Raw genomic sequence first — 27099 nt, 5'->3', positions numbered from 1 at the left:
ACCATAGATATGATTTGGGTTTCATTTCGTGCTGACATTGTGTCTTTCTACAGTAGGTCAATGGAACTAAATGGATTTGCTTCTCTACGGGACCAGTATTTGGGGACCCCCGGACCGACGCACTATCAGTATCTACCTCATCTTTTCAGCTACTCCGCTCATTCTGCTCTGATCCCATCTCAAGCACGAAGTCTGGACCCTCAGTCGCACACTCTCATTAACCAGCTGCTGGCCGCTGAGGATATGGAACCACTCAACACCCCAATGCTGATTGAAGATGGGTAAGTGTGCCAACCATAGACCACCATGATCGTGTGCTTCATTGTTTAGGTTTTGCTTTAGAAAAGACAGTCACCACTCCTGACATGTCTAAGTCTACTTTCACACTGGCGTTTTGGTTTCCGTTTGTGAGATCCGTTCAGGGCTCTCACAAGGGGTCCAAAACGGACCAGTTTTGCCCTAATGCATTCTGAGTGGATCCTTATCCATTCAGAATGCATCAGTTGCCTCCGTTCCGTCTCCATTCCGCTTTTGGAGCCAAACGGATCCGTCCTGGCACACAATGTAAGTCAATGGGGAAGGATCAGTTTTCTCTGACACAATCTGGCACAATAGAAAACGGATCCGTCCTCCATTGACTTTTAATGGTGTTAAAGACGGATCCGTCTTGGCTATGTTAAAGATAATACAAACGGATCAGTTCTGAACGGATGCAGACGGTTGTATTATCTGAACGCATGCGTTTGTGCAGATCCATGACGGATCCGCACCAAACGCGAGTGTGAAAGTAGCCTAATTCATGAGCAGCACTGCCGGAGCAAATTGTTTGGTTGTACCATTCCTCGGTTTTTCTTCCTGGACATATAAGATTAAAATAACTACTGGGTGCTGCCATTTTTCTCGACCGTGCGGACAGTGGTGGACATACCCAGTCAACAAGAGAGATGGTGAAGTTTTTAATTCATTCATGCATTTCCAGGAGGAATAATTGGGGATTGGCATATCAGTGTTCTAAGAAAAGATGCTCCTGAGTTTTTGTTTTATGAAGAATACAATTATTTTCTTAGAGGCAGGTTCCCCTAAAGCCGTTTTACATGATTAGGACTGAAAGTTTAAAAACATTTGTTCGGCCGGCTCTTCTGAACTTCCCCCTAAATGCTCATTTGTCTGCTGATCTGCAGCTGTAAAAATGATTGCTTGTGTCAGTAGTACATCCTCTTAGGCTACATTCGCACAAATGGGAAAAATAGCCCTGTCCATCACACGGACAGTTTCAGAACCAATAGAAGTTTGTGGGGCTATTCTCAGTAGTGCACCCATCTAACGGCCGTTAAAAACTGATTAAAGTGCTTTTCGGGGGTTAAAAATAAATAAAAAATCTACTCCACTTGAACTTGAGGGAGCAGGACATGACGCTGGGCACGGCAGGTCCTTCTTCCTCCAGTGCAGAGCGAGGGTTCCCTCAAGTTCAAGTGGATGATGTATTTTTTTCCAACCCAGCAGAATGGAGGGCACTATTGGGGGAAATATTTATAATGGAGGACACTACTGGGGGGCATGTTATATACAGGGACACTTTGGGAAGCCATGTGTATACTGGGGCACTATGGGGGGCATTATAGATACTGCTGGCAATATGGTCGCTATTATATATACTGGGGGCTCTGTGGTGATGTATAATATATACTGGGGGCACAGCAGGGATTGGGATGTCAAAAAAAAACAAAAACTGCCATTGAAAACGGACAGAAAATGGATGCACACATGGATGCAGAAAGGCTACACATCTTGTCCTTTTTATTTTACTGTGGTGGGAATGTAGCCTTACACAGACTGTACAGGGCCCCCCTCACAATCGGAATAGCAATCATTTTCCTCCAATCTGCCTGTATAAGGGCCCTTTTATTGAGCACCGGGGAGGAATTAACGATTACGTTTGCCTGTAATTGTCGTGGCCGTACTGTTTTATGACTGCTTGTATTCTGGAGTTCATTTACAGTCTACAGGCAGCCATTAATGGTGCTCATGAGCGGAGTGTGGCAGACAGCCTGCAGGCTATCATCAGAACACGCCCGTAGCCAGGGGGTGAGCTCCTTACACTACTTAAGGTATTGCTCTTTTTGCAGCTAATATATTCCTTAGAGGACCTGTCATCTCTCCTGACAAGTCTGTAAATAAATACATTCCACATAAAATGACAGATCTGGAGCTTTTTTTTCTCTGTGTTGTACACTTCCTCTATTATTCCTACTAGAAGTTCATAGATGAATGAACAACTGGTTGTTACCAGTTTAGGGTGTGTCCCTGCACAGTGTGACACTATACTGAAATCTGTCTTCTGTAATGAATGAATATAAATTTATTGCAGAAGACAAATATCAATCCAATTATTGCATGTTTTGTCACCTAGGATGTCTTTACAAAAAAAAAAAAAAAAAAGTTCAAACCACTCCCCTTACCCCCAAAAAATAAATTAAAAAAACAAAAACAAATCATAGGCATCACTGTGTCCGAAAATGGCCGTAATATAAAAATATTTATCCTGAACGGCCTAACGGAAAAATTTATTCAAAAAGGACAATTTGCCATTTTTTCATCACTTTACTGCCCCCCAAAAAATTAAATAGTGATCAAAAAGTCATACACACCCTCAAAATGGTATCATTGAAAAGTACAGCCCCACAAAAAAAAAGCCTCCGTAGACTTAGGCTAGATTCACACCTGAGCGTTTTACAGCGCGTTCCTACGCACTGTAAAACGCTCAACAGGCAAAAACCAATGTTTCCCTATGGGCATGGTTCTCACCTGAGCGTTTTACAGTGCGTACAAACGCGCTGTAAAACGCCCCAACAAGTACAGGCGCTTCTTTGGGGCGTGATGTCGCGCGTAACACCTCTGTTTTTCATTGTACGCCTCTGTGGTCAATAGCAAGAACGCGCGTTTCCAAAATACAAAAATGCCCCAAAATACGCCTTGGGTTTGCCCGATAAAAACACCTGTAAACAGCGCTTATCGAATATGCTCAGGTGTGAACCCAGCCTTAACTGCAAAAAAGTCATGCGGGTCAGAAATTGGCGATAAAAAGATTTTTTTTTTATATTTTTCATTATCAAAACACAAGAAAAACAACACAAATATTGTGTTGTAATCGTACTGACCTGGAGAATGAAGGTAACAGGTCCGTTTTACCGCATAGTGAACATTTTTTTTTTCCTAATTCCACCCTTCTTGAAAAAAAAAATCCGAGCCACTCACTACATCGTATGCTATAATAAATGGGGCCAGTAGAAAGTACAACTTGTCCCGCAAAAAAGCAAACCCATGTAAACGAAAAACAAAAACGGAAAATTGCCAAGGGTAGAAGGTGCTAATGGAAGTACAGATGGATGGACTTGACTGCAATGTTGAATGCCACCTCCTACACATAGAGACTCTGTGTCCTTGACCTTTTCTTGCATAATAATATGTTCTCCATATGATTCCTCTTAAGTGCAGCTGGGTATTGGTATGTTCAGATATGTACATATATAATGTATTCTGATATTTGAAAGTCATGGCAGTATTCTTGAAGTTTTCAATAAGAAAGCAGTCCTATTTTACAGGAGGCGTTGTAATTAATGACCCGTGCACACCATAAATTACCTTGAAGTCGTATGCTCCTCTCCTCCAGCCTTGTACATTGCCATTCCTTCTTGACTTCTGCACATTGTTCCTTATTCTCTGCTGCAGAGGATACAACTGTAGAAGTTTCGTTTTACATATTCTAGTATGGGAGAGACCAAGAACGCTAATGATCGTACCAATTCAAAGAGATTTTACATCAGATTCCTGGGTTCCCGGAAGAAAAATTATTTCAGTTTCTAATAGATATTCAAGGAGCAAAAACAAATAATATAAAGTCTTATTATTTCATTAAAAACGGGACAAAAAATTAAATTTGACTCTAAAAGTAATGCATGAAATCAGATAAACCCTCGGGATGTCATCCAAATTTGAAATCAAATTTTAATAATTGGGATATCTGATGCCCCCCCCCCCCCCCCCCAATTTATTTACAGGAATTACATTGCTCAATCAAGGAGACGTCTATTGAGGCATTGAGTACCAGGCACCTTACAGTTTGGACATCAAAAACTTCTATTGGGGACCGCAGTAGGATGTTAGAAAAGAATCATTCCTCCTCATACTTGTATCAATCCAATTATTGCATGTTATAGCCACCTAGGGTGTCTTTAAATAAATAAATATATATATATATATATATATATATATATATAATTTATACATACACACAGTGGATATAAAAAGTCTACACACCCCTGTTAAAATGTCAGGTTTCTGTGATGTAAAAAAATGAGGCAAAGATAAATAATTTCAGAACTTTTTCCACCTTTAATGTGACCTATAAACTGTACAACTCAATTGAAAAACAAAATCTTTTAGGCGGAGGGATTATGTGGTTGTATAAGTGTGTTCAGAATTAAGCAATCACATTCAAAATCAAGTTAAATAGGAGTCGGCATTCACCTGCCATCATTTAAAGTGCCTCTGATTAACCCCAAATAAAGTTCAGCCCTAATTCCAAAAGATATGTTTGGCGCAAAAACAACACTGCACATCACCAAAAGAACCCCATCCCCACAGCGAAGCATGGTGGTGGGAGCATCATGCTTTGGGGCTGTTTTCTTCAGCTGGAACTGGGACCTTAGTTAAGTTAGAGGGAATTATGAACAGTTCCAAATACCAGTCAATATTGGCACAAAACCTTCAGGCTTCTGCTAGAAAGCTGAACATGAAGAGGAACTTCATCTTTCAGCATGACAACGACCCAAAGCATACATCCAAATCAACCAAGGAATGGCTTCACCAGAAGATTAAAGTTTTGGAATGGCCCAGCCAGAGCCCAGACCTGAATCCGATTGAGAATCTGTAGGGTGATCTGAAGAGGGCTGTGCACAGGAGATGCCCTCGCAATCTGACAGATTTGGGGTGTTTTTGCAAAGAAGAGTGGGCAAATCTTGTAAAGTAAAAATGTGCCATGCTGATAGACTCTTACCCAAAAAGATTGAGTGCTGTAATAAAATCAAAAGGTGCTTTAACAAAGTATTAGTTTAAGGGTGTGCACACTAATGCAACCACATTATTTTATTTTTATATATTTTTTCTTCCCTCTACCTAAAAGATTTTAGTTTGTTTTTCAGTTGAGTTGTACAGTTTATAGGTCACATTAAAGGTGGAAAAAGTTCTGAAATGATTTATCTTTGTCTCATTTTTTTACATCACAGAAACCTGACATTTTAACAGGGGTGTGTAGACTTTTTATATCCACTGTGTGTATAAATAAAAAAATAAAATTAAAAAAAAAATATAAATATATATATATATATATATATATATATATGATCAAATCACTCCTCTTTTACCAAAATTAACATAAAATGAAACAAAAATAAATAAAATAGGCATCGGAATTGAATAGTGATCAAAAAGTGACTCCAAATGTAATGTGCGAAATCAGATAACCCCTTGGGATGTCATACAAATTTGATATGAAATTTTAATAATTGGGATATCTGATTCCGCCCCAATTTAGACGAGGAGACGTATATTGAGGCATTGAGTACCAGGTACCTTACAGTTTGGACTTTGTGGGGACCACAATAGGATGCAAATAATCATTCCTCCTCATACTTGTATACATCCAATTATTGCATGTTATAGTCACCTAGGGTGTCTTAATATATATTAAATTTAAATGTAAATGTCGTGTAAATGTTCAAATCACTCGGGACCGGTGTTAAGACTGCCTACCCCCATTTTTGCCCACTTGTTGTTGATGTGCATCACAGAACAGTAGTGGTGATCCATCAATACATGCTATAAAACCTCTACTTGTGACTATGTGATGGCGTCAGCAGAAGTGCTCAACCATTTCTGTTCTGAGGGCCACGTTGTCCAGTCGAACCCATCCCAACGGTCACAATAGAACAAAGAGCCGTTACCAAATGATACATTTTATAACCAATCAAAAGTCTATACCATAAATGGCGGATAGGTGTCAGTTCCACTTTCAGGACTCCCATCTGTCGGCGGAAAGGAAGAGGCCATTCTCCCCTTTCTGCAGATATATGGGGTCCCAGACTTGGTCACCATGCACTCGTAGTACTTTTTACTCGTACCTGCTCTCGTACTACATGCCACTCCTTTCTGATATGAAAAATACATGTGAGCATCTACTAGACACTAACAAGCTTATCTGTGACATAACGAATGGGCCGAATGTGGTCTCCGAACCATAGGTTGTGCACCCCCCACTACAGTTATGCTTCATTCACACGTCGGTGATTTCCATCAGTGATTGTGAACCAAAACTTATACCTTATGTCTTTAGAGGCTCCAATCCTGGTTTTGGCACACAATCACTGATGGAAAACACTGACGTGTAAATGAGGCTTTTTCTTGATATCGCCCTCTCCTTGCCGCGTCCATAAAAATTGTAAATTCGCTGCAAACCAGAACATTTGCACCATCCTGGAATCAAGGCAACAGCTCAAGTGTGATTCTATTTAGTCCATGGCTTGAACATCTGACAGTCACGGTATCAATTATCTGGGATGAGCCTTTGTACTAATGCTCGTTCCCAATAATTGCCCTATGTAACGGTGCCGGACCAAGCGAATGCTAGTTCGTCAGGTGATGACATAGTTTTTGCGGCTTATAAATCCACATTTCTTGGCAGCACATAGTCCTGTCAACAGGGTTGTGCTGCCGACAAAGAAGGACACTGTATGGGGACGAGCAATCATAGTACTAATCATTCAGCCCCATAGAGTTCTGATCATTGCTCCATGTAAATGCAGCTAACAACTGGGCGATGGTCTGGAGCAAACATTTCCATCATTGCTCACAGCAGGTCTCTATAAGGAGAGGCAGTATCCGGCCTAAGAGCAGATTGGATATATAGCCACAAAGTAAGCCAACCAATAATTGATGTAAAGTTAAGCAAAAATGTCTAAAGTGCACCAAACTGATTATCCAGCCAGAGCCATATGTGGCACATCTCTAGACTGTTTACACTGTATGACTATTGGACGTGATTAGTAAGTGTGCCGCACTGTGGGCACATCCAGTTTTCTCATCTATTCTATCTCCATGCGCAGGTACAAGGTTACGCAGTCTGAGCTGTTTGCCCTGCTGTGCCGGCTTGCAGATGAGCTTCTTTTCCGTCAGATCTCATGGGTGAAGAAGTTGCCATTTTTCTGCGATCTTTCCATTAAAGATTACACGTGCCTGCTGAGTACTACGTGGCAGGAGCTGGTACTGCTCTCCTCACTTACTACATACAGCAAACAGGTCTTCGGGGATCTAGCAGATGTCACATCTAAATACTCTCCGTCTGAAGATGAGCTGCATAGGTGAGTGGCTATAACAGTCTCCATCTCTATATGGAAAATTGCTGCACGTGTGGACTGGAAACTTCTTGCTTTATTGGGTATTGTATGAAGTACCATTGATGGGAGAGGTTCTCCTTGACTGGAAACAACTCATGTAATATAAAGTTAAAAGGGGTTATGCGTCTTTTGAAAAGTTCATCAGAATGTGTTAAATGCTGTAAAATAGATCAATATACAGTACATACCTCTTCTTTCCCCTCCCGATCCAGCACTGCATCTTCAGCGGTCCCTTGGTCTCTGTTTAGTGACGGATCACTCACACAACCAAATATATATGGTCAATAATTAAATAATAGGTAACCCTATGAGAATCAAACTAATTTACAGATGTGGGTGACCTTATTAAAACTTAACATTTAATGCTTAATCCGTCAAAAGATAGGCCCAAAGACAAAAATAACAAAATTACAGATATTGTACACTTAAAAAGATACTTGCCTGCACACCCCGTTAATCACGTATACAGAGGAGAGGGATAGTATCTTATATAGTGACAGTAGAGGGACACAGATACTGGGTTTCTTCCCCTATATGTCCCTATAAATACCTCCCATCCCTCTTCTCGCTATACGTCCCTCCTTATCCCTTATAGCGCGGTGGAGACTGCCCAGCTTCGTCAAAGGAGTTGAAAGATGGAAGGAAGTACACTCATACTAACTTGATAAAAATGTCCTGACGCATTTCAATGGCACTCTGCCAAATCATCAGGGGACCAATGTATACGGTAATAGTATAAAGCCAGACAAAGGCCAAGTATAAGCTATAAACAGATTCAAAAGGTAACCAAAAAGTGATGATCAGTGATTCTTAGCTGTCCATGCATTGGTAGACATGGTCAATAATTAATTAAATAATTAGTTTTGTCACTGAATTTTGGTAAAACTTTTGATATGTCATAGAGACATATCAAAAGTTTTGATTGGTGGAGATCTCTGCTCTAAGGCCGCCACCGATCAAGTAGCCACTAAACAGACATGTCAAGAGGTCCTCTTTAAGTGTCAATACACATTAATCTAATGTTATTCAAAACGGTTAATATCATCCCAAATGCCTGTTTGGTTTGTAAAATTTCACAATAATTTATATTTGTATAGTCTGCGACAAACCATTATCTTCTGGAAAGAAGTCAATTTTCATCCTATAGTCTGTAGTGCACGAAAAATGTTTCCATGAAAGAACACTTCCAGAAAGATTGCACGTTCTTTGTCCAGGGTTGAATATATATGGTCAATTTGCACGACTGTGACTGTCAATATGGACTAAAATGTGTACAGCTGTGCTGTTCTAACCAAGCAGACAATGAGTCAACAGATGTTCTACCACTAACCTAATTTTATCTAAGGTGAATGGCCACATTAAGGCTGGGTTCACATCTGAGCGTATTCGATAAGCGCTGTTTACAGGCGTTTTTATCGGGTGTTTTTGAGGCGTATTTTGGGGCGTTTTTGTATTTTGTTCTTGCTATTGACCACAGAGGCGTACAATGAAAAACAAAGGTGTTACGCCCCAAAGAAGCTCCTGTACTTCTTGGGGCGTAGGGCGTTTTACAGCGTGTTCGTACACGCTGTAAAACGCTCAGGTGAGAACCATGCCCATAGGGAAACATTAGTTTTTTGCCTGTTGAGCGGTTTACAGCGCGTAGGAACGCGCTGTAAAACGCTCAGGTGTGAACCTAGCCTAAGAAGTTGACTATTAAACATTTATCACCTGTCCACAGGATAGGAGATAAATGTATGATTGCTGAGTGTCCAACTGCTGGACCCTCACTGTGTCCTGTGGTCCTGTGTCCCTCATTTTGGAGGGATATGAATGGAGCAGTGGTCACACATTTAGAGGGGACAATTTACAGCGAGGTGAATACTCAGTTTTGCTCGAGTCTTTATTGACTTTGTCGACTCTGTGTCGCCCGTTGTCCCTCTTTAAACCTAACATATTTGTCCAGATTTGTTACTCCAGTTTTCTAACAACCCTCCTGCATACTGAAGTGACTTTAGGAATTTTTTTGTGACTGTAAATCTGGAGTGAAACTCATTAACATAGTTAACCATGTCAACTTTCCCAACTAGTTTTCAAAACTGGAGTAAGTGGTATATGAAAAAAAAAATAATGTTTTTGTGCAAGTGACCCCCACAAAAAAATCGCAAAAGCCCTATTTTGTGACTTTTTGTGGACAGTTTTCTGGAGTGCAGGGCTTAAAAGGGGTTTCTGAGTGTTTTGTAATGTTTTGTACTGATGACCTATCAGTATCTGATCGGTGGGGATCGGACTCCCGATACTCCCACTGATTAGCTGACCAGTCCACTACATTGAGACCTGCGGCCTCTTCCTGGGCCTGTGACGTCACATCCATCGATCACCTGGGGCTGAGCTGTGATATGAAGCACAGCTGCTATCCAATGTGCTTGAGCTTGGCTTGATCTATCATTCACACCCATGTAGAGGTGGTACAAGTTTCAGTTAAAGGGGTATTCCCAACTCAAACAATCAATATGCCATCAATGTCAGATAGGTGTGGGTCCCACCTCCTATCTCCAGAACAGTACGGCCACCCTCCGTTCACCGCTCTGAGAGTCCTAGAAATAACTGAGCGATGTCTCGGCTACTTCCAGCAGTCTCTCTGCAGTGAATGGAGAGGCGGCCATGCAAGTGCAGTGCTTTCTCTATTCACCGCTATGAAACTTCCAAAAATAGTTGAGCGGGCTAGTTTGGCTATTCTGGAAGCTACCATACATGACGAGCTTTCCTTCACTTTAGGAGTTCATGTCTGAAGATTGGAGTGAGTACCTAGAGGTGGGACCCATATCTATGGGATCTTGATGGCATATTCTAGTGATTTGGCAGGGCCCTCTCTCCTTCTGTACCAGTTTGTAACTCATCTTGTTTATGATTAGTGCAATTGTCTGTATTATGTATGTGCACCCCTTATCATATGTACAGCGCTATGGAATGAATGGCGCATATGTCAAGCTCTTGGACCCCATGCCCAATCTGGCCCCCAGCCGACTATGTGCCACTAGTGTTCCTCAGCACCCTCCATAGCTGCACCCCTGGTAGCTGTATAATAAAATTGCACGGAACAGCCGTGCCACATTACCCTCCAAGTTACCTCATCTGCTTCCCCAAAGTTCAGATATCACATTAATGTAAAATTATTTTACAGCTATGATCTCCGGCCTTTGAGCTATTAATTTACAGAAATGAGCCGGGGTCTCTGCACCGCATGGATTGGCCTGTCTCTAAATCTGGCCTTATCTGCATTTAGGCCTCTGTAATATGCATGGTGATTTACGACGTGTGTGTTTTATAATCCGCCCCCTGTGATTTAGGGCTGCTGGTGGGTTCACGCACAGCTGCACCAGCCTCTGGCCAGCTCCGGAGACCCACTAACAAGCTTGCACACCCAAAAGTTATCTGAACCTCTCCTCTCTAGAACTCCTCCACCTCGGGACTCCAGAAGAACACCTCCATTGTTGGTGACAGTGCTCAACAGCCGTGAAAACTCTGACCGAGGAGAGGTTCACATGGCTATGAACTCCCTCTCCGAGCAGAACTCTTATCTAATCGTGTGATTTGTTGATTCTGGTCATTTCAGTGCTCGCAGCCAGACCGAAAAGTTACACCTCCTCCAGCTACTTCATAGTCACATATCAGTCTGGTCAATTGGAATTAGAGTGATTTATTTAAAGGGGATGTCTAGGATTAGAAACCGAGGTAAAGATTTTTTTGTGAAAAATCAGCACCATTGTCTGTTCCTGGTGTAGAAGATCAGTCCTGTCCACGTGAGTGGGACAGAGCTGCAGAACCCTGCACAACCGCTAAGTGGTCAGCACCCAGCATAAGCTATGAGGGGGCTGCAAAACTAGTTTGAGCACCACGGCCCCTTCAAACAACTGACCGTCAGGGATGCAGAGAGTTGGACCCCCGCCGATCTGATATTGACGGTCTACCCTGAGGATAGTCCAATATTGTGAAACTGGAGAACCTGTCATCATGAAAATGTGATGTAAGCCACGGACAGCATGTTCTAGAGCAGGAGGAGCAGAGAAGATTGATATATATGGGGTCATTTATCAAGCTGGTGTAAAGTAGAACTGGCTTAGTTACCCCTAGCAACCAATCAGATCCCACATTTTATTTTCCAAAGGAGTTGTCCAAAATGAAAGGTGGAATCTGATTGGCTGCTATGGGCAACTAGGCCAGTTCTACTTTACACCAGTTTGATAAATGACCCCAATAGTTTTATCGGAAAAGATTCAGGAAAACTTAAAGTGAGGATATTTTTATATATACACACACACACACACATACATATTTCTGGGCTTTATCAATTAACATACCTACTGTACCTTTAAATGGACGCTTCCTTCAGAAGGTGGTATTTTTTTTAAGCCTGATTCGTAGAAAATATTTTTTGTCTGCTTTTTTGTTTTCTGTAGCAGTCAGCACAGACCCATTGCAGGTGTGAGGGGAAGATGTTATCTGCTACTATAATATTAGATGTAGAATTGGGATAACAATTTAACAGCTCAGTTGTTCTATCATTAGGCCTAGATAAAGATGTCCACAGAAGAGCATTGCCCTTATCGGTGTAATGTGTGACACCCTAATTGGTTTACTCACACCAATCCCTCTCTGGTCACAGGGAATGGCCGGAGTGACAAAGTCAAGTGATTCTGTTTTATGTGCTAAAAGTGCAAACCTAGGAAGGAATTAACAGGACAGGACAGGAAATTGTATACATGGAATGACGTTAAAAAAATTCTATTTACCTGTTAATATGCGTTTTTTAAAAAAATGGTAATGTACCTTCAAAACATTGCACCCAGTCCCTACTGCTGGTCCACCAGACTCTGATCCAAAGCCACGTGACAACGCACAGCCACATTGTCTAAAGGCTGAGGGCTGCCACGACGTGTCAGCCGTATCGACTTTAAAAAAGTGAAAGAACGGGGAGGAGCCTTGTGTTGGTATTAGAGGAATTCACGCTGCTCCTGGGGATACGGTTCATTAGGACGTCTCGCGTGGGATTCTGCCACCTGGCACTTCTGCAATCTTTGCACCTGCTGTTTCTCATTGTGAGCATTCAGTCTTGTGAAAAGAATTTCAACACTCCAATATTTTGTTGGCCGAGGCAGATTCATATAAACTCTCACTATTTCTGTCGTCAGTTGTGGAGCATGAGGTTTTTTATTGGTAGTCTTGGCAACCCTGCTGTATCTGTTTTTTCTTAAAGGTGTTCTCCAGAATTTTTAAATGGATGGCCTATCCTTAGGATAAGGCCATTAATATCTGATCATCAGGGGTCTGGCTCCTGACACCCCCGTCGATCAGCTGTTCTTCAGAAGCTCAGGCACCAGAACTACACAGCTCTGTTCGCCGTCTAGTGGACAGAGCTGGTCACTGCAACTCTTGTCAATGGGAGCGAAGGTGCAGTTACCAGCTCTGTCCACTATACAGTAGATGGAGCTGTGGCAGTTTCCAGTAACAGAGCAAGTGCAGAACAGCCCAGAGCTCGCCAATCTGATATTGCTAACCTATCAGATAAGGCTACTTTCACACTAGCTTTTTTTGCGGATCTGTCATGGATCTGCAAAAAAAACGCTTCCGTAACAATAATACAACCGCATGCATCCGTCATGATCGGATCCGGTTGTATTATGTCTTCTATAGCCATGACGGATCCATCTTGAACACCATTGAAAGTCAATGGAGGACGGATCCGTTTTCTATTGTGCCAGATTGTGTCAGAGAAAATGGATCCGTCCCCATTGACTTGCATTGTGTGCCATGGCGTTTGGCTCCACTTCGTCAGGCAGGCAGCGTTTTGGTGTCCGCCTCCAGAGCGGAACGGAGGCAAACTGATGCATTCTGAGCGGATCCTTTTCCATTCAGAATGCATTAGGGCAAAACTGATCCGTTTTGGACCGCTTGTGAGAGCCCTGAACGGATCTCGCAAACGGAAAGCTAAAACGCCAGTGTGAAAGTAGCCTAACAGTCCTGATCCCTTTAAGCTTGCCAAACGGCAGCTGAATCCGAGAATTTGGCACTGTGCCACACACTGGATGATAGATTTGGTGCATCCTGTAAGGCATGTTGGGGCTCGTCCACATGTATTTGCTGCAGATTTTCTGTCCAGATTTGCAGATTACAGGACAGGCAAATGGAAAGAGATTTGTCAAAAACTGTGTAAATCTGACGTGAGTCAATTGACCTGCAGTCAATTCAGGCAGAACATTGGCAGCAAAATAATTTGCACCATTTTCCACATTGAATGGTTTTATGCGGATTTCCTTTGAAGAACGCAGAAATAATCTGCATTAAATCTGTAACCCTAAGGGTAAATCCACAGGGTATGTTCATTAGGGATGAGCAGTGTTTTACGAATCCGCATTTTGCAGACCACGGAACGTATACGGTTGCGTGCATGAGTCCTTACTAAAGGCTCAGTTCCTTCTCTGTGCACAAATCATAACAATAATAGTAATATTTCCAGGTGACAACCAATATACACCCGCATGGGTTGTCATCCTGCTTTCCTAGCGTCTCCATATTGCCGATCAGCCTGGTTATGCCTTTATACTGCATAACTATAGAGAATGACCATTCGTAAGTCTTGGAAAGCGAAGACGCAATCCCTTTTGGAGCTATAGAAGAGGCCACTTTGCTCATCACCCAGCTTTCCCTGGAACAGATATTATACAGATTGTAGTTAAAGCGAAATAACATAACAGAGAAGGACGTTTAGGGATGAAGCCTCTTGAATGTGAACTATTTGCTAGGTCATAGTGGAGGCTGTAAAAATACACCATAGTTTAGCCCCTTTTAGGCAGGTAACATGAAATATGTCTTCAGTAGACGTCTGCAAGTCGTCCATCTCTGGCTTGGAAGGAGTTGCCAACCCTGCGCTGGGGTTGTTAAAGCATGTAAATGCATACATAGTGTAATAGATTCCCTCTGGGTGAGCAGTTCAAGGGAACAGTTACTATCCATCTAATTAGGAGGATTATGTAGAAAGCCATTGTGTCTGTGCTGCTCTGCTGGGCTCTCAGTAATTCTTCTATTTCCTGTACGCTGTGTTGTCCGGTTCAGCTAAACTCCCACCTGAGGCCATGCCAGCCTGTGTTTTGCAGCTGCCTCATGTTCCCCTCTCGCCAAGCTGGGAACCAGCTAATGACTTCATAACTTTTATCTGTTCCCTGAGCTTCGTTTTTTGTATAGAAGAAACTGTATTAACTAACAGATGGAAATATTTAAAGGGGATCTCTGGTCTTATAGTTTCATACACCCTGAGTTATTGAGGGGATCCCCATTAAGGTTCCTCTACTATTATCTAGAGCTGTACGTGTCTTGCTCTGAAGGTACAATTTATGCATTTTAGTTAATTGATTTTTAAGGTAACTGTGTAATGCTTCAGTTCCCCTGTGGAGGTGCTGTTTGCAAATTTAGCACTATCCCACACAGATTGGTTTGTCGCTTTGTGTCTGTCTGATTGTGGAGGCATCCTTCTAATAGGTTATTCAATTTATTTTTTATTTTTATACAGACTAGTTTTGTATATGACTGAAGCGACATTCAACATCCCACGCACTCAGGGGGTTCTCTATCTAACAAATAAATAAACGGAACCTTCTATTTGGGGTAAAAGGGGGGAGGCCACAGCTTTAATACAAAGACAGGGGGACCTTGTCTACCCATAAATCCCAAGCCGCTGTGTTTCTTCGTCACCTCGCATGCCTGGTCAGCGTGGCCCCGGTGAGCATGTCTTTGTGGAAACTTCAGGTGACTTCCACTTCTTCATCTTCTTCTTAGACCGGGTCCTCCCTCCGCCACCGGAGCCGGGTGTAAGCCTACACCAAGCTCTGACCCCCCCAACAAAATGGAGAGGGCTCTGTCAATGGCATCCTGCAACCCCGATAGAAAGATGTCCAGACCTATGTCATTAAGGTGTACTCCGTCCCGTAGCATTAAATTACGGTTGTCTCCCTCCAACTGACGGTGGCGAACCACCACCCTACCTTTCGACCTAACATTCCTAGACACCTGCATATTCAGCAAGCGGCGTCTCCTCTCAATGCCGCTGTTGTACCTCGCTCTGCTTCGCAATACACGGGGAACTATCTTGGACCAAACAACCACTAAATTATTAAAGAAGGCCGGGAAACTAACAAAGTCGGACCGCATAACTGAAATCGGCTCCAAAATCCTAACTGCACATAAATCGTTGCCACCGGCGTGGATAACCAGCACTGTGGGACCACGAGATTCCAGGCTAATGGTCACCACTTCCTGTAGCACCTGCAGCCATTTAAGGCCCTGAACACCTCTCCATGACACGGCCGCTTGCATGAACCCCAATTGCAAGCCTCCCAGGCAGTACGATGCCCTTTGCGCGGCCCAGTAAATGTAAGAGTGACCAATCAACCACACCGCCGGCCTCATAAAACCTAAAAGAAAAAACAAACAACTATTAACCGGTTAGTAGATCAGGCCTTATAATATCTGCGAAAACAATCAGATTTCCATCTCCCCTGTCTCTTAACTCGCGCCTCCGTCATACCCGCCGCATCCTCCACCGTAGCTGCCCCAATGTGAAATTAATGTTTACCAAATTCTGACGGGGACAAACCTGACTTAGCAATACAGTGTTTAGAGATTGTTGTGAATTGATATTTGGTAAGAGGAGAACCGCCGGCGTGAACTAAGAAACTATGAGCACTGGGACGGACGTCCGAAAATGAACGAACCACACGCACTGGGCAAAATGCATCAATACAGGAGATGGACTGCCAAATGCCTTGCCCATAAATATCCGTTTTCAAACATCGAATGCGGACCTTTACTGCATCTGGAAAAAAGCACACGTCGTCCTCCAGTAGCGGAGACTCAGTGGTACGTGACGGGGCGACTAATTCTCCGAGACGCATTGCGCAGAAAAAACATAGCACAAAAGTGCATGAAAACAGCAGCGATTCGAATTTGGAAGGAACGATAGGAAGGACATCGCAAATTTTCTGTAGTAATGCAAATGACACGGGTCGCCGTTTGTCAACTGGATGAGAATTCTTCCTCCACCCTTTTTTATAATCAAAGAAATGGCAAATTCTTTAGTGACGTCATGGATACCCAGTAGACGAAATGCGAAGGAGACGACTGATAGCCGTTTCTGTACCACACCCGCCGAACAGCCCGTATCACGAAGATGACACAAATATAATTGTGTGACCTTACGGCAATAGTCGGATGTAAGCAGCGCGTCCGCCTCAGCAAATGACAACCACTCAACCCATGCCTTACCATGACTGGACCATGTTGAAGGAGCCATAGAAAAGGAGGGCATGGGAAGCCCACCAGGTCCGCAGTTGGATGCAGCATCCTGAAACGATGAAACTGCAAACGAGAAAGAGCGTCAGCCATCACATTACACTTACCCAGCACATGACCTGCCTTGAAAACCACATTATGCAATAAACAGGTTAGAACAAGCTGACGCAACAGTGCCAGTACAGGCAGAGAATGAGAGATTAGATTATTAATCGCTATAACTGCCCCTTTATTGTCCAACCAAAACTGAATACGCTTGTTCCTCATTTAAGGACCCCATACTCCCATCACCACAACAATCGGGAAAAGTTCCAAAAAGGTAAGATTTTGTGTCAAACCGCGATCTGACCAATCCAAAGGCCAAGGCGCTGACCAGCGATCTCCGAATATCGCAGCTTAACCCTAAGAACCCGCCGCATCGGTAAAAAGGTGAAGTGCGTCGCTGACGATTTCCGGTTCCGGAAAACTCGAAACGCTGTTATATCAATGCAGGAACCGCAACCAAACTTGAAGGTCATCCTTCAAAGGTTTTGGTAATCGGATAAAATGGTGGGGTTGCCGAACGCCTGCCGTTGCCAGCACCAAGCGCCGTGAAAAAACCCGCTCCATCGGAAAAATCTGGTATGCAGAGGCTAACTGACCTAGGAGAGACTGCAATTTTCCATGCATCCAGACAGTTATTGACGTCCGCACGCAAGCGCACCAGCTTATCCTGTGGAAAACGAATCAAGCCCTTCTCTGTGTCAATTTAGATACCTAGAAATGAAAGACAACGCGTGGGACCTTCAGTCTTTTCCTTGGCTAACGGAGCTCCAAACCGCGCAGCGAAAAAACGAAAAGTCGCTATTGTCGCGCATACCTATAAAAGGGAAGTTGTCCAGATAATGCGCAACCAAAATGTTACCAGTCTCAACTTTTACTACCCACTCTAAAAAACAACTAAACATTTCGAAATACAAGAAATGGAGCAACCCATGGGAAGGCACATGTCGAAGTAGAATAAACCATTCAACTGACAACCAAGCAGATGGAAGCAATCCTATGTCTGTTTTGGCCAAGAGGCCCCCTGAGTCGGCTTTCACAATTAGCGTAAAGCCTCATCAAGAAGTATAGGAAACAGCCGACTCTTCCTTTGGGATCGCATCATTGACAGAATCCCCCTCCGGAAATGATAAATGGTGGATTAATCTAAATTTACCCGGCTCTTTTTTGGGAACTACACCAAGAGGAGACCCCCAGAAATTGTGAAACGGGGCTCCTCGAAAGGACCAGCCATGCGACCCAGAGCAACCCCCTTGTCTACTATCGCCTGCGCCTCACCTGGATGCTCCAAGACTGACTTCAGATTATCTGTGAACACAACCGACTGATGGGGTAGATGAGGAAACCGGCCTCAAAACCTGATGGCCTCCTGTTGCCTGGGATACTGTTCGAGCCCCTGTCGCATCCTTTGCACGTTCACCGGGGTCCTCCGCTCTGGTAGGAACCTCCCTGGCTGCGAAAAGTAGTTTTTTTTTTAAGCACCTGAGGGCTGAATGGGACCAACCGCAGAGGGAGCACTCATGCCCGAATTTGCAAAATGCAAGGAAGCGACAGTGACCTTCGTTGAAGAGCCAACAAGCTCCAGGCCGGCGACCCCCAGCTGCAGGGCCATAGGAACCCGCAGCGTGAGGTGTCTGCAAGGACGAGGAAGGCCAGGACGACATCATTAATTGGATCCAGACATCTGTGGCTTTAGAAGCCCAACCAACCTCGGGCCTCAATGCCAGACTGCATCTGAACTCCTCATCATAACACCACCAAGCCTTACTACCATGTAACTTGTGAGCCCCCCTCCAACATCGGCCACTGACTTCGCTAACTCCCCACACCAGTGTGCGACCGTAGATAGGAATAGATGACAACCTATCTTGTGGGGTGCCAGGGACAGCTGCAAATTCAAAGAATTCATCACTGCTGGCATGAACAGTGGGCTCTAGTGGCCAACAGAAGGAATTGCAGCCCCAGACTTAGAACGAGCAGGAGTCGGTAAGGCACCTTGTGGGGCCATAGCAGTGGGAACGGAGGGGGGGCAGCGCCAGCAGAAGGAGGGCGCACTGGCTGGCAGCCAAACCATCTATCCAACCTGCCTGATGGGTTTTCAGCAGGTTGCACAGCCAAAGGGAGAACTTCAGGCTGTGGAACCTCTAACATAGCTGAGGCTGCAACAGCCAATCTGTCTGCAGGGGGACATGAAACCAGAGCCGGGCAGTGCCGGGAGTCAGGAGCGCTGCACACAGGTTCCCTGGATGGGGCACGACCACGCTTGCGAGGCCTGACCGGGGAAGGTGATAGGGGGGCGCGAGGATCGCACAGGGCGCGCGGCAGAAGGGGCAGCAGCCGCCTGAGGGGACACTGAGCTACCCGGCGCGCTTGCTGAGAGCAGGGGAGCTAACCATGCCGAACCTTCCCTGGCAACTTTCTCCTGTAGGAGAGACACGAGGTCAGCCTCATTCAAATCCGCCATAACAGCGGTGTCACCTGGTGCAGAAACTCTTTACTGGCCGAGCGTACCCAAGAGGAAGTGGAGGAGGAGTTAAACCTTTTTATATGCTCCCCTTGGGAGCGCTCATACTAAAGAGAGCTCCCCTGTAATTAACCCTCACCTACACCCCGTGCCCTTCAGTCAATGGCCCTCATGCTTATTCAGCATGGGGACCACACTTCTCTTTATATTACATACATTTAAACGGGTTGTCCCATCTTAACATTTCCATGGCCAGATGGGACTAAGCGCTGATTCCTGATGGCTGGATTTATGGAGACTGCCGAGTGGGTTGGCGCTCTGCTGTTTCCGTAATTTCCTTTGCAGTGAATTTGAGCTACACAAGCAGCATAGCACAGCATGGCTTGTTCTCCTACGCTGTTTGCCTAGCTCCCATTCACTGTGAGCTGGACCTCTTGGCAGTTTTCATAAGGCTCGCCATCTGGGATCAGCACTTAGACCCATGTTTCCACAGCGGGATGAGACACCTCCTTTAAAATACTGCAATAAAGTTTTCCTCATGAATAATTCAGTGTTTATCAGTGTTGTCTTACGACAGATAACCCCTTTAATGTGAGAGCTGCTCCTGCGATCAACTGATCGCCATGGGTCTGTCTCTCAAGGAGAAGTTGAAGTTGGTTTCTTATTTGCTCTGCAGTGGCCACTACAGAGAAAATGTAGTATTACAAGTGTCCATTTAAATAAGTGGTTTTTTTTTCATGTGATACATAGTGGCTCTGACTATTTGGTACCACTGATACCTCAATCACTAGATTTCTGCAACACGCTCATATGAGACCAGAGGTCTGGTTGCTAGCAGCTCTCCACTCTGGTCTATATGGACAGGTGTTTGACATCTTGTAATTGAGGTGTCAGTGGTACCAAATAGTTTATAGCACTCGAGGGCATATTATGTCTCATACGTAACAAAGTTTCAATTATGCTTTGGTCATTTCCACCCTCCAGCATCATGAAAAAAGCCAAAAAATAAATAGCAAATCTTATCCATCATGTACATAATGTTCTCACGCATTAATATTAATCTAATGACTTTTCTTCAGATTTAGTGAAGAAGGAATGGAAGTCATGGAGAGACTCATCTACCTATATCGAAAGTTCGTCCAGCTCAAAGTGAGCAATGAAGAGTACGTTTGCATGAAAGCCATTAACTTCCTGAATCAAGGTGAGCAGAAGCGGTTTCGGGAATGCAAGAAGGTAGGGCTATCAAAAGTGGCAATACCAGTAGTGCAGCACAATACTGGCTCAGCATCACCAAATAGTAGCATAACATACCTCCCAGAAGCTACTATGTTCTGTACACGTCCAGTTGTCTCTCTAGTGAAAGGTATACTAAACCTGGAATCCCCCAAAAATTATGTTGCATCAGATATCACTTCTGAAGGCCATAGTAGATAAACAAAAGCAGTGCATTGTTCTCTCAGGCTGCAGCCAGGTCTTTGCCCTCTCCCCCCTCTAATCCTAGTTCATATGAGACCGAAAGTTTAGGAGGTGGGGGCTGGGTTTAGGGTGCATAACTATCATCTACACAGTGAACATGGCCATTTTGTTGGAAGGAATCTCCCAATTACCAATAGTACAAAATAGATATGATAACAGCGCCAGCCATAGTGCCAATAGCACCAGCTGTAGTATATACTTAGTACCACCCATAGTTCATACAGTGATCTACGTAGTTATGCAGTGATAATTCCTCCATTTACTGCAAAATTGTGCAGATTTGCCTTTCAGCAGCTTTGAAAAGCTGAGTAGCATTAGGAGATATGCGTAGACCAAATTACATATACAGCGAGGAACATAAGTATTTGAACACCCTGCGATTTTGCAAGTTCTCCCACTTAAAAATGATGGAGGGGTCTGAAATTCACATTGTAGGTGCATTCCCATTTTGAGAGACAGAATAAAAAAAAAATATATAATATTCAGGAAATCACATTGGATGATTTTTAAAGAATGTATTTGTCTTGCACTGCTGAACACAAGTATTTGAACACCTGAGAAAATCAGTGTTAATATTTGGTACAGAAGCCTTTGTTTGCAATTACAGATGTAAAACGTTTCCTGTAGTTCTTGACCAGGTTAGCACACACTGCAGCAGGGATTTTGGCCCACTCTTCCACATAGATCTCCTCTAGATCTGTCAGGTTTCTGGGCTGTCGCTGAGCAACATGGAGTTTCAGCTCCCTCCAAAGATGTTCTATTGGATTTAGGTCTGGAGAGTGGCTAGGTCATTCTTGAACCTTGATATGCTTCGTACGGAGCCACTCCTTGGTTATCCTGGCTGTGTGCTTCGGGTCATTGTCATGTTGAAAAACCCAGCCACGACCCATCTTCAATGCTCTGACTGAGGGAAGGAGGTTGTTGCTCAAAATCTCACAATAAATGGCCCCATTCATCCTCTCCTTAATACAGTGCTGTCGTTCTGTCCCCTTCGCAGAAAAGCACCCCCAAAGCATGATGTTACCACCCCCATGCTTCACAGTAGGGATAGTGTTCTTGGGATGCAACTCATCCTTCTTTTTCCTCCAAACACGGCGAGTGAAGTTTAGACCAAAAAGTTCTACTTTGGTCTCATCTGACCACATGACTTTCTTACGAGGTGAGATCTTGCATGGAGCCCCAGTCTGAGGGAGACTGACAGTCGTATTTAGCCTCTCCTATTTTCTAACAATGGCTTTAACAGTTGATCTATTTTCACTAAGCTGCTTGGCTATTGCCCCGTAGCCCTTTCCAGCCTTGTGGAGGCCCACAATGTTGTCTCTGGTGTCTTTTGACAGATCTTTGGTCTTGCCCATGGTAGTAGTTGGCATATGACTGACTGTGGGGTGGACAGGTGTCTTTAAAGAGCTCAGACAGGTGCTACTAAGTTAGATTAATGAGTGGAGTAGAGGTGGACTTTTTAAAGGCACAGTAACAGGTCTTTGAGAGCCAGAATTCTTGCTGTTTCTCAGGTGTTTAAATACTTATGTTCAGCAGTAGTTATAAAGCTCCCTATAATGTCTCCAGTAATCAAAATGCCCCTAAGGTGTCTAAATATTAATAATGCCCCCCCCCCCCCCCATAGTGCCTTCCACAATAAAAAAAAAATATCCCCCCCCCCCCCCCCATAGTCACCAAATAATTCCTCTATAGTATGTTCCCCTAGTGGCCAAGGAAATTATGAAAAAAAAAACTAAAAAAACTCACCTGACTCTCGTTCCTCTTGTGGCCCGAGAAACCTGTGTCCTGCAAAGATAGTCACAATGATACCATTACTGCTTGTGTCGCTCAGACACTACCTTATCAGCTTCAGGCCTAGCACCCAGGGGCCTATGACGTCTTTGGCCATTGGCTCTGGTGCCCTGAGCAGTATTCAATCCTATCACCATCCTGAGGACAGCAATACAGTTGAATTTAGGCACCTGTAGCTCACCTCCCAGACCTGTTTGGCCACTGGCCGTATAGGTAAGTAGTTATTTGGTGGTTGGCTTGATGAGTTGAACTGGCAGATTTTTTATGATAAGGGGTTGACACTAGGTGGCAGTGTAGCAGTAAATAAGGTTTTTTGGCAGTTTTGTACAGGCAGCATGTAACTTTCCATTTATTAATCACGGTTTAATGCAGCCATCAAGGCCAGAACACGCGTCATATCACATATGTATTACAGGCAGCAGCACTGGAAGATTTAGCCAATTTAAGGAAGGATAGTGTGACAGTTCACCAGCTGTTCTCGCTTTATCTGAGAACGTTGACACCAGTAGATCAACGTGGTGACCACACAAATACACTCATGAATTATATCGGGTCATCTTGTTTGTTGGATTGGATTATTTCCATATTCAAAACTAAATTTATGTAAAAATGACTAAAATTACATAGTCCATAGTTTGATTCTTTTTAGTCCTGACCCCCCCCCCTTTCCCCAAAAAAATAATAAAAATTGGAAAAAGAAAAACATTTTATGACTGGTTTCACACACAGCATTTGGATAAAAGAAAAGCCATGGTGTGTTTGATTGTGGCTAGAGGTTACATTAAAGTCTACAGTCAAATATTAAATGCACTACATACAAAACGTTACGGTGTGTACAAAAATAAGCCACCAAAATAAATGCTATGAAATACATATTTTTTCAGTGTGAATGAATGTGTATGTGATGGAGCCCTAAGGCTGGAACCACACATGACATTTTTTGAGTCCAAGCACAGAAGTAGGTACAAAAGAGAAGAAAAGGATCAGCCTTTCTTTTCTAATTGCCCTTCCTTTTAGATCCACTTCCTCCTTTGACTGCATTGAAGTGAGATCGAACATTGAGGGCTTTCAGGGGTAATCACCCTATACATTTGATCGTGTAGAGGCCACCTTGGCCATCTTGATTGAAGATCCCGCACGTCATATGTCACCGCACGCGATATCTTCAATCAAGGTGGCGACAGGGGTGGCCTCTACACATGCAAATGGATAAGGTGAGTATGATGTTAAAGGTCCTCTTTAATAATACATTATTCAATCCTAATATTCAGATGAAAATGCATAATGATGATACAGACGCATGCAGCAGGAGTGATGTGGCCATTTTACGGTTGAAAATTTTGCGGGTTTTTTTTCTGCACTTTAAACTGTAATTTATTTAACTTTTATTTTGATTTTTTGTTTTTCATCAGATATCCAAGGTCTTAGCAGTATTTCTCAGCTTGAGCAGCTGAATAAGCGGTATTGGTATGTGTGCCAGGACTTCACAGAGTACAGGTATCAACATCAACCCAACAGATTCCCAGACCTCATGATGTGTTTGCCAGAGATTCGCTACATTGCCGGTAAGTATTCAGCAACTAGAGTTAAATCTTACATGATGGCAAAGAATGGATGCCTGTCACCTCTTTAGTAACTACTTGCATTCCCCATATTAACAGTTCTGGAGCATCTTTCCTTATGACCATTTTGTGCTATTTCTCCATATTTCCAACTAGACCTTTATGAATGAATTGCTATCAGACTGCAATAAAGGTCACTTTTTTACCCATACTCGTTTTACTCCTCTGATATTTTTTTAATGGAATCTGTTATGTTGCATATTGAGTCTTATCTGCAGGAAGCATGTTGTAGATGAGGAGCTGAGCCGAATTTTTTTTTTTTTTGGGGGGGGGGGGGGGATTCAGTTTAACTTTTACTTAACTCATTCTGGGTTCAGGAGTCCAGTGGGCAGTCCTATCAGCGATTGGCAACTATCTATTTGCACAGTCCATGAGTAGGACGCCCAGGATGAGCAGGAATTAAAATGAAAAAAAAAAGTTACAAGGTTTACTGAATCTTTTCCCAGAAAACTATATATCAATCTGCTCAGCTCCCCCGCTCTGTACTACGCTACAGCAGATCGGACACCATGGGGGAGAGTTATCATCCCTCTTGGGCCAGAAGAGTGGCTTTAAAGTGTCACAATCTGTGTGTTTGTGACTTAAAAAAAAAAATAGGTGCAAGTGCCTCTTTTTTTTTTATGCCAGACTCGCCACTTTTCCAAAAGGGAGCGTGGCAAGGGGCAGGAAAGGGACTTGGCCAACAGCAGAGTGGTGCAAATGAAGTCCGAAATCTACGGCAGCACTGAGCTCACAGATTGCTGGAGGATGCACCTAATTTATGAGGAAACGTGTGCCTCATCATAAATGTGGTGCATCCTCCGACAGTGCAGGGTATATCAAGACCAGCACAGAAAACTCCCCCCTATGTTCAGTGTGACAGGTTTCCCTTTAATTACATCTATAACTTTGTGGTTTGTTAACATATTATTACTATTGCATAAATAGATTTACTTTTAATACTTTCCTATTTATATTTTTCTATGCTGGTGTAGTTTATTACAAACTTTTTTTTTTACTTTTTTCACAACTAAGATATAATGAGTGAAATTAAATTAATCATTACGTTTTTTTTTTACCTTTCCCAGGAAAATTGCTGAATGTACCTTTGGAGCAATTACCGCTGCTTTTTAAAGCATTTCTCCACTCCTGCAAGACAAGTGTTACCAAAGAGTGAGCAAGAATCAACTGAAGAACTGGTTTGAGAACAACTGGAAATCAGAGCTGTCCTGCATTGGTTGAAGGGAAAAAAAGACTATTACATATCCCTATATGGGAGATTAAAAAATGAAGCTTGCTTTTTTTTTTTTTTAAACTCTTTTCTTATCTATTTATTTCTTGACAGAGTTGAATGTATTATCTTCAACACGGGTGCACAAACAGAAATGCAGTTGTTGCATTTCGTTGCTGTTTACAGACCTAAAAATTTTAAAGCCTTTTTATGGGAGGGGATACCAATGTTACAGTGTTGCCATTTTTTTATTGTATTTCTTTTTAACTTTCTTTTCTTTCTCTTGTTGGGAGTGGGTGAAAAATGATTTCAATAGTTTGAGCGAAGAAAAACTACCTCGATTTTATGTTTTTTGTTTTTTAATTATTGATAGGTTTTGTTTGAATTTAAAAGACTGTTTTTTTTTGTATCCAAAAATACTGAGAATAATTTGTACAAGTTTGGTTTATGACTGGTGAGTACTTTACAGTGTCTGACTTTGGGCAAGAATTTCAAGGCTCTAATAAGTAATCCTTTGTGTATGGCCCTCGTGTGTAAGACTTTTTTGCCTAAATCCTTTAGAAAATACACACAAAATACGCAGAGTTCTAAAATGTGAAAGAAAATTTACCAAATGGTTTTAAATTCAACAATTTCACCTTTCTAAATGAAATGGAGTATTAATGCAGTGAGGCCTAATTGCAAAATAAATGACAGAAGCCATTTACTATATAAAATAGATCTCATGCATTTTTACACATACGTAATAATAAGTAATTTTTTGTTTTCTCAGCATTTTTGCTATCCTCCAATTTTACATGTAGATATTATCCCATGGTGCTGAGCGTTGCCTCATTGAATATATTCACAACACAAAAATCAGGTTAAGCTTTGCCTACTTGTTCTAAATTTACTGTACAAGATGTAAATGAGGGAAGGTTAAGCGTTAGGTATATACAGAATATAAAGATGATTTAATTTTGTTTTCAAAAACTCATAGGTTTAGGGATGTCCAACACCTTTTATGCCACTGCTGTTTTTATCTTTGGAGATCATTTTGCTATTGGGAGGGATATCTCCATAGGCTTCACCAATGTGTATCTTAGATCAGCGTTTCTTCAACTCCATTCCTCAGGGCCCACCTGCCGGTCATGGTTTGAGAATATCACACAAAATGAATACCTGTGGTAACTGTATCACCTGCTCAATCTAAAGGCAGTCCTGAAAACATGATCGGGAGGTGGGCCCTGAGGACTGGAATTGAGGAACACTGTATTAGATGGTGTACCATGTGAGCTGGTGTAGGCAAACGCAGGCCCTACCAAAGTCAGCATCTTGATAAATAAGTGCCATAGTTCCTAAAGTCATGCTTAGGCGTTACGGTTATTTCTACTTACAGTAGTCACATAGACCTAAAAGAAATGTACCCAATCATCCACCTTTCACTTTGACGGAGATGATGTAGTCATGTCCACAGTCATATAGATAAATGAAAATGTCTACCTTCTTATATATTACATCATGTGAAGGAATACGTATTAATGCTGTGATAATGTTTAGCATATTCCGATAATTTTTAAGAATTACAAACATCAAAGTGATTGGGCCCAGGCCCCACTAATATCCAGAACAAGAGCACTGATATGTTTTTGTAATTCCCACTGAATTCATTGGAGAGGTGTCCATGAATGGTTGGTCATGTCTAATTTCAGACATGGTGAGGGGTTCCTTCTCCAAGGG

The 27099-nt window shown here is 42.9% G+C and overlaps 1 protein-coding gene across 1 annotated transcript in view; it reads left to right on the top strand.

Moving 5' to 3' along the window:
• Positions 1–25337, top strand: part of NR6A1 (nuclear receptor subfamily 6 group A member 1) — a 53524-nt gene extending 28187 nt beyond the window's left edge. The window contains exons 5-9 of the mRNA XM_044269021.1: positions 54–281; positions 7161–7415; positions 20361–20482; positions 23961–24113; positions 25238–25337. Of these exons, the coding sequence (XP_044124956.1) occupies positions 54–281; positions 7161–7415; positions 20361–20482; positions 23961–24113; positions 25238–25326 (847 nt within the window). The 3' untranslated portion in view covers positions 25327–25337. The remainder of the gene's footprint in view (positions 1–53; positions 282–7160; positions 7416–20360; positions 20483–23960; positions 24114–25237) is intronic.
• The last annotated feature ends 1762 nt before the right edge of the window (positions 25338–27099 follow it).

Source organism: Bufo gargarizans, chromosome 9, assembly GCF_014858855.1.
Source record: "Bufo gargarizans isolate SCDJY-AF-19 chromosome 9, ASM1485885v1, whole genome shotgun sequence".
NCBI classification, from domain to species: Eukaryota; Metazoa; Chordata; class Amphibia; order Anura; family Bufonidae; genus Bufo; species Bufo gargarizans.
The sequence above is the reverse complement of the archived record's forward strand: the minus strand, read 5'-3'. Positions and strand labels throughout refer to the sequence as shown.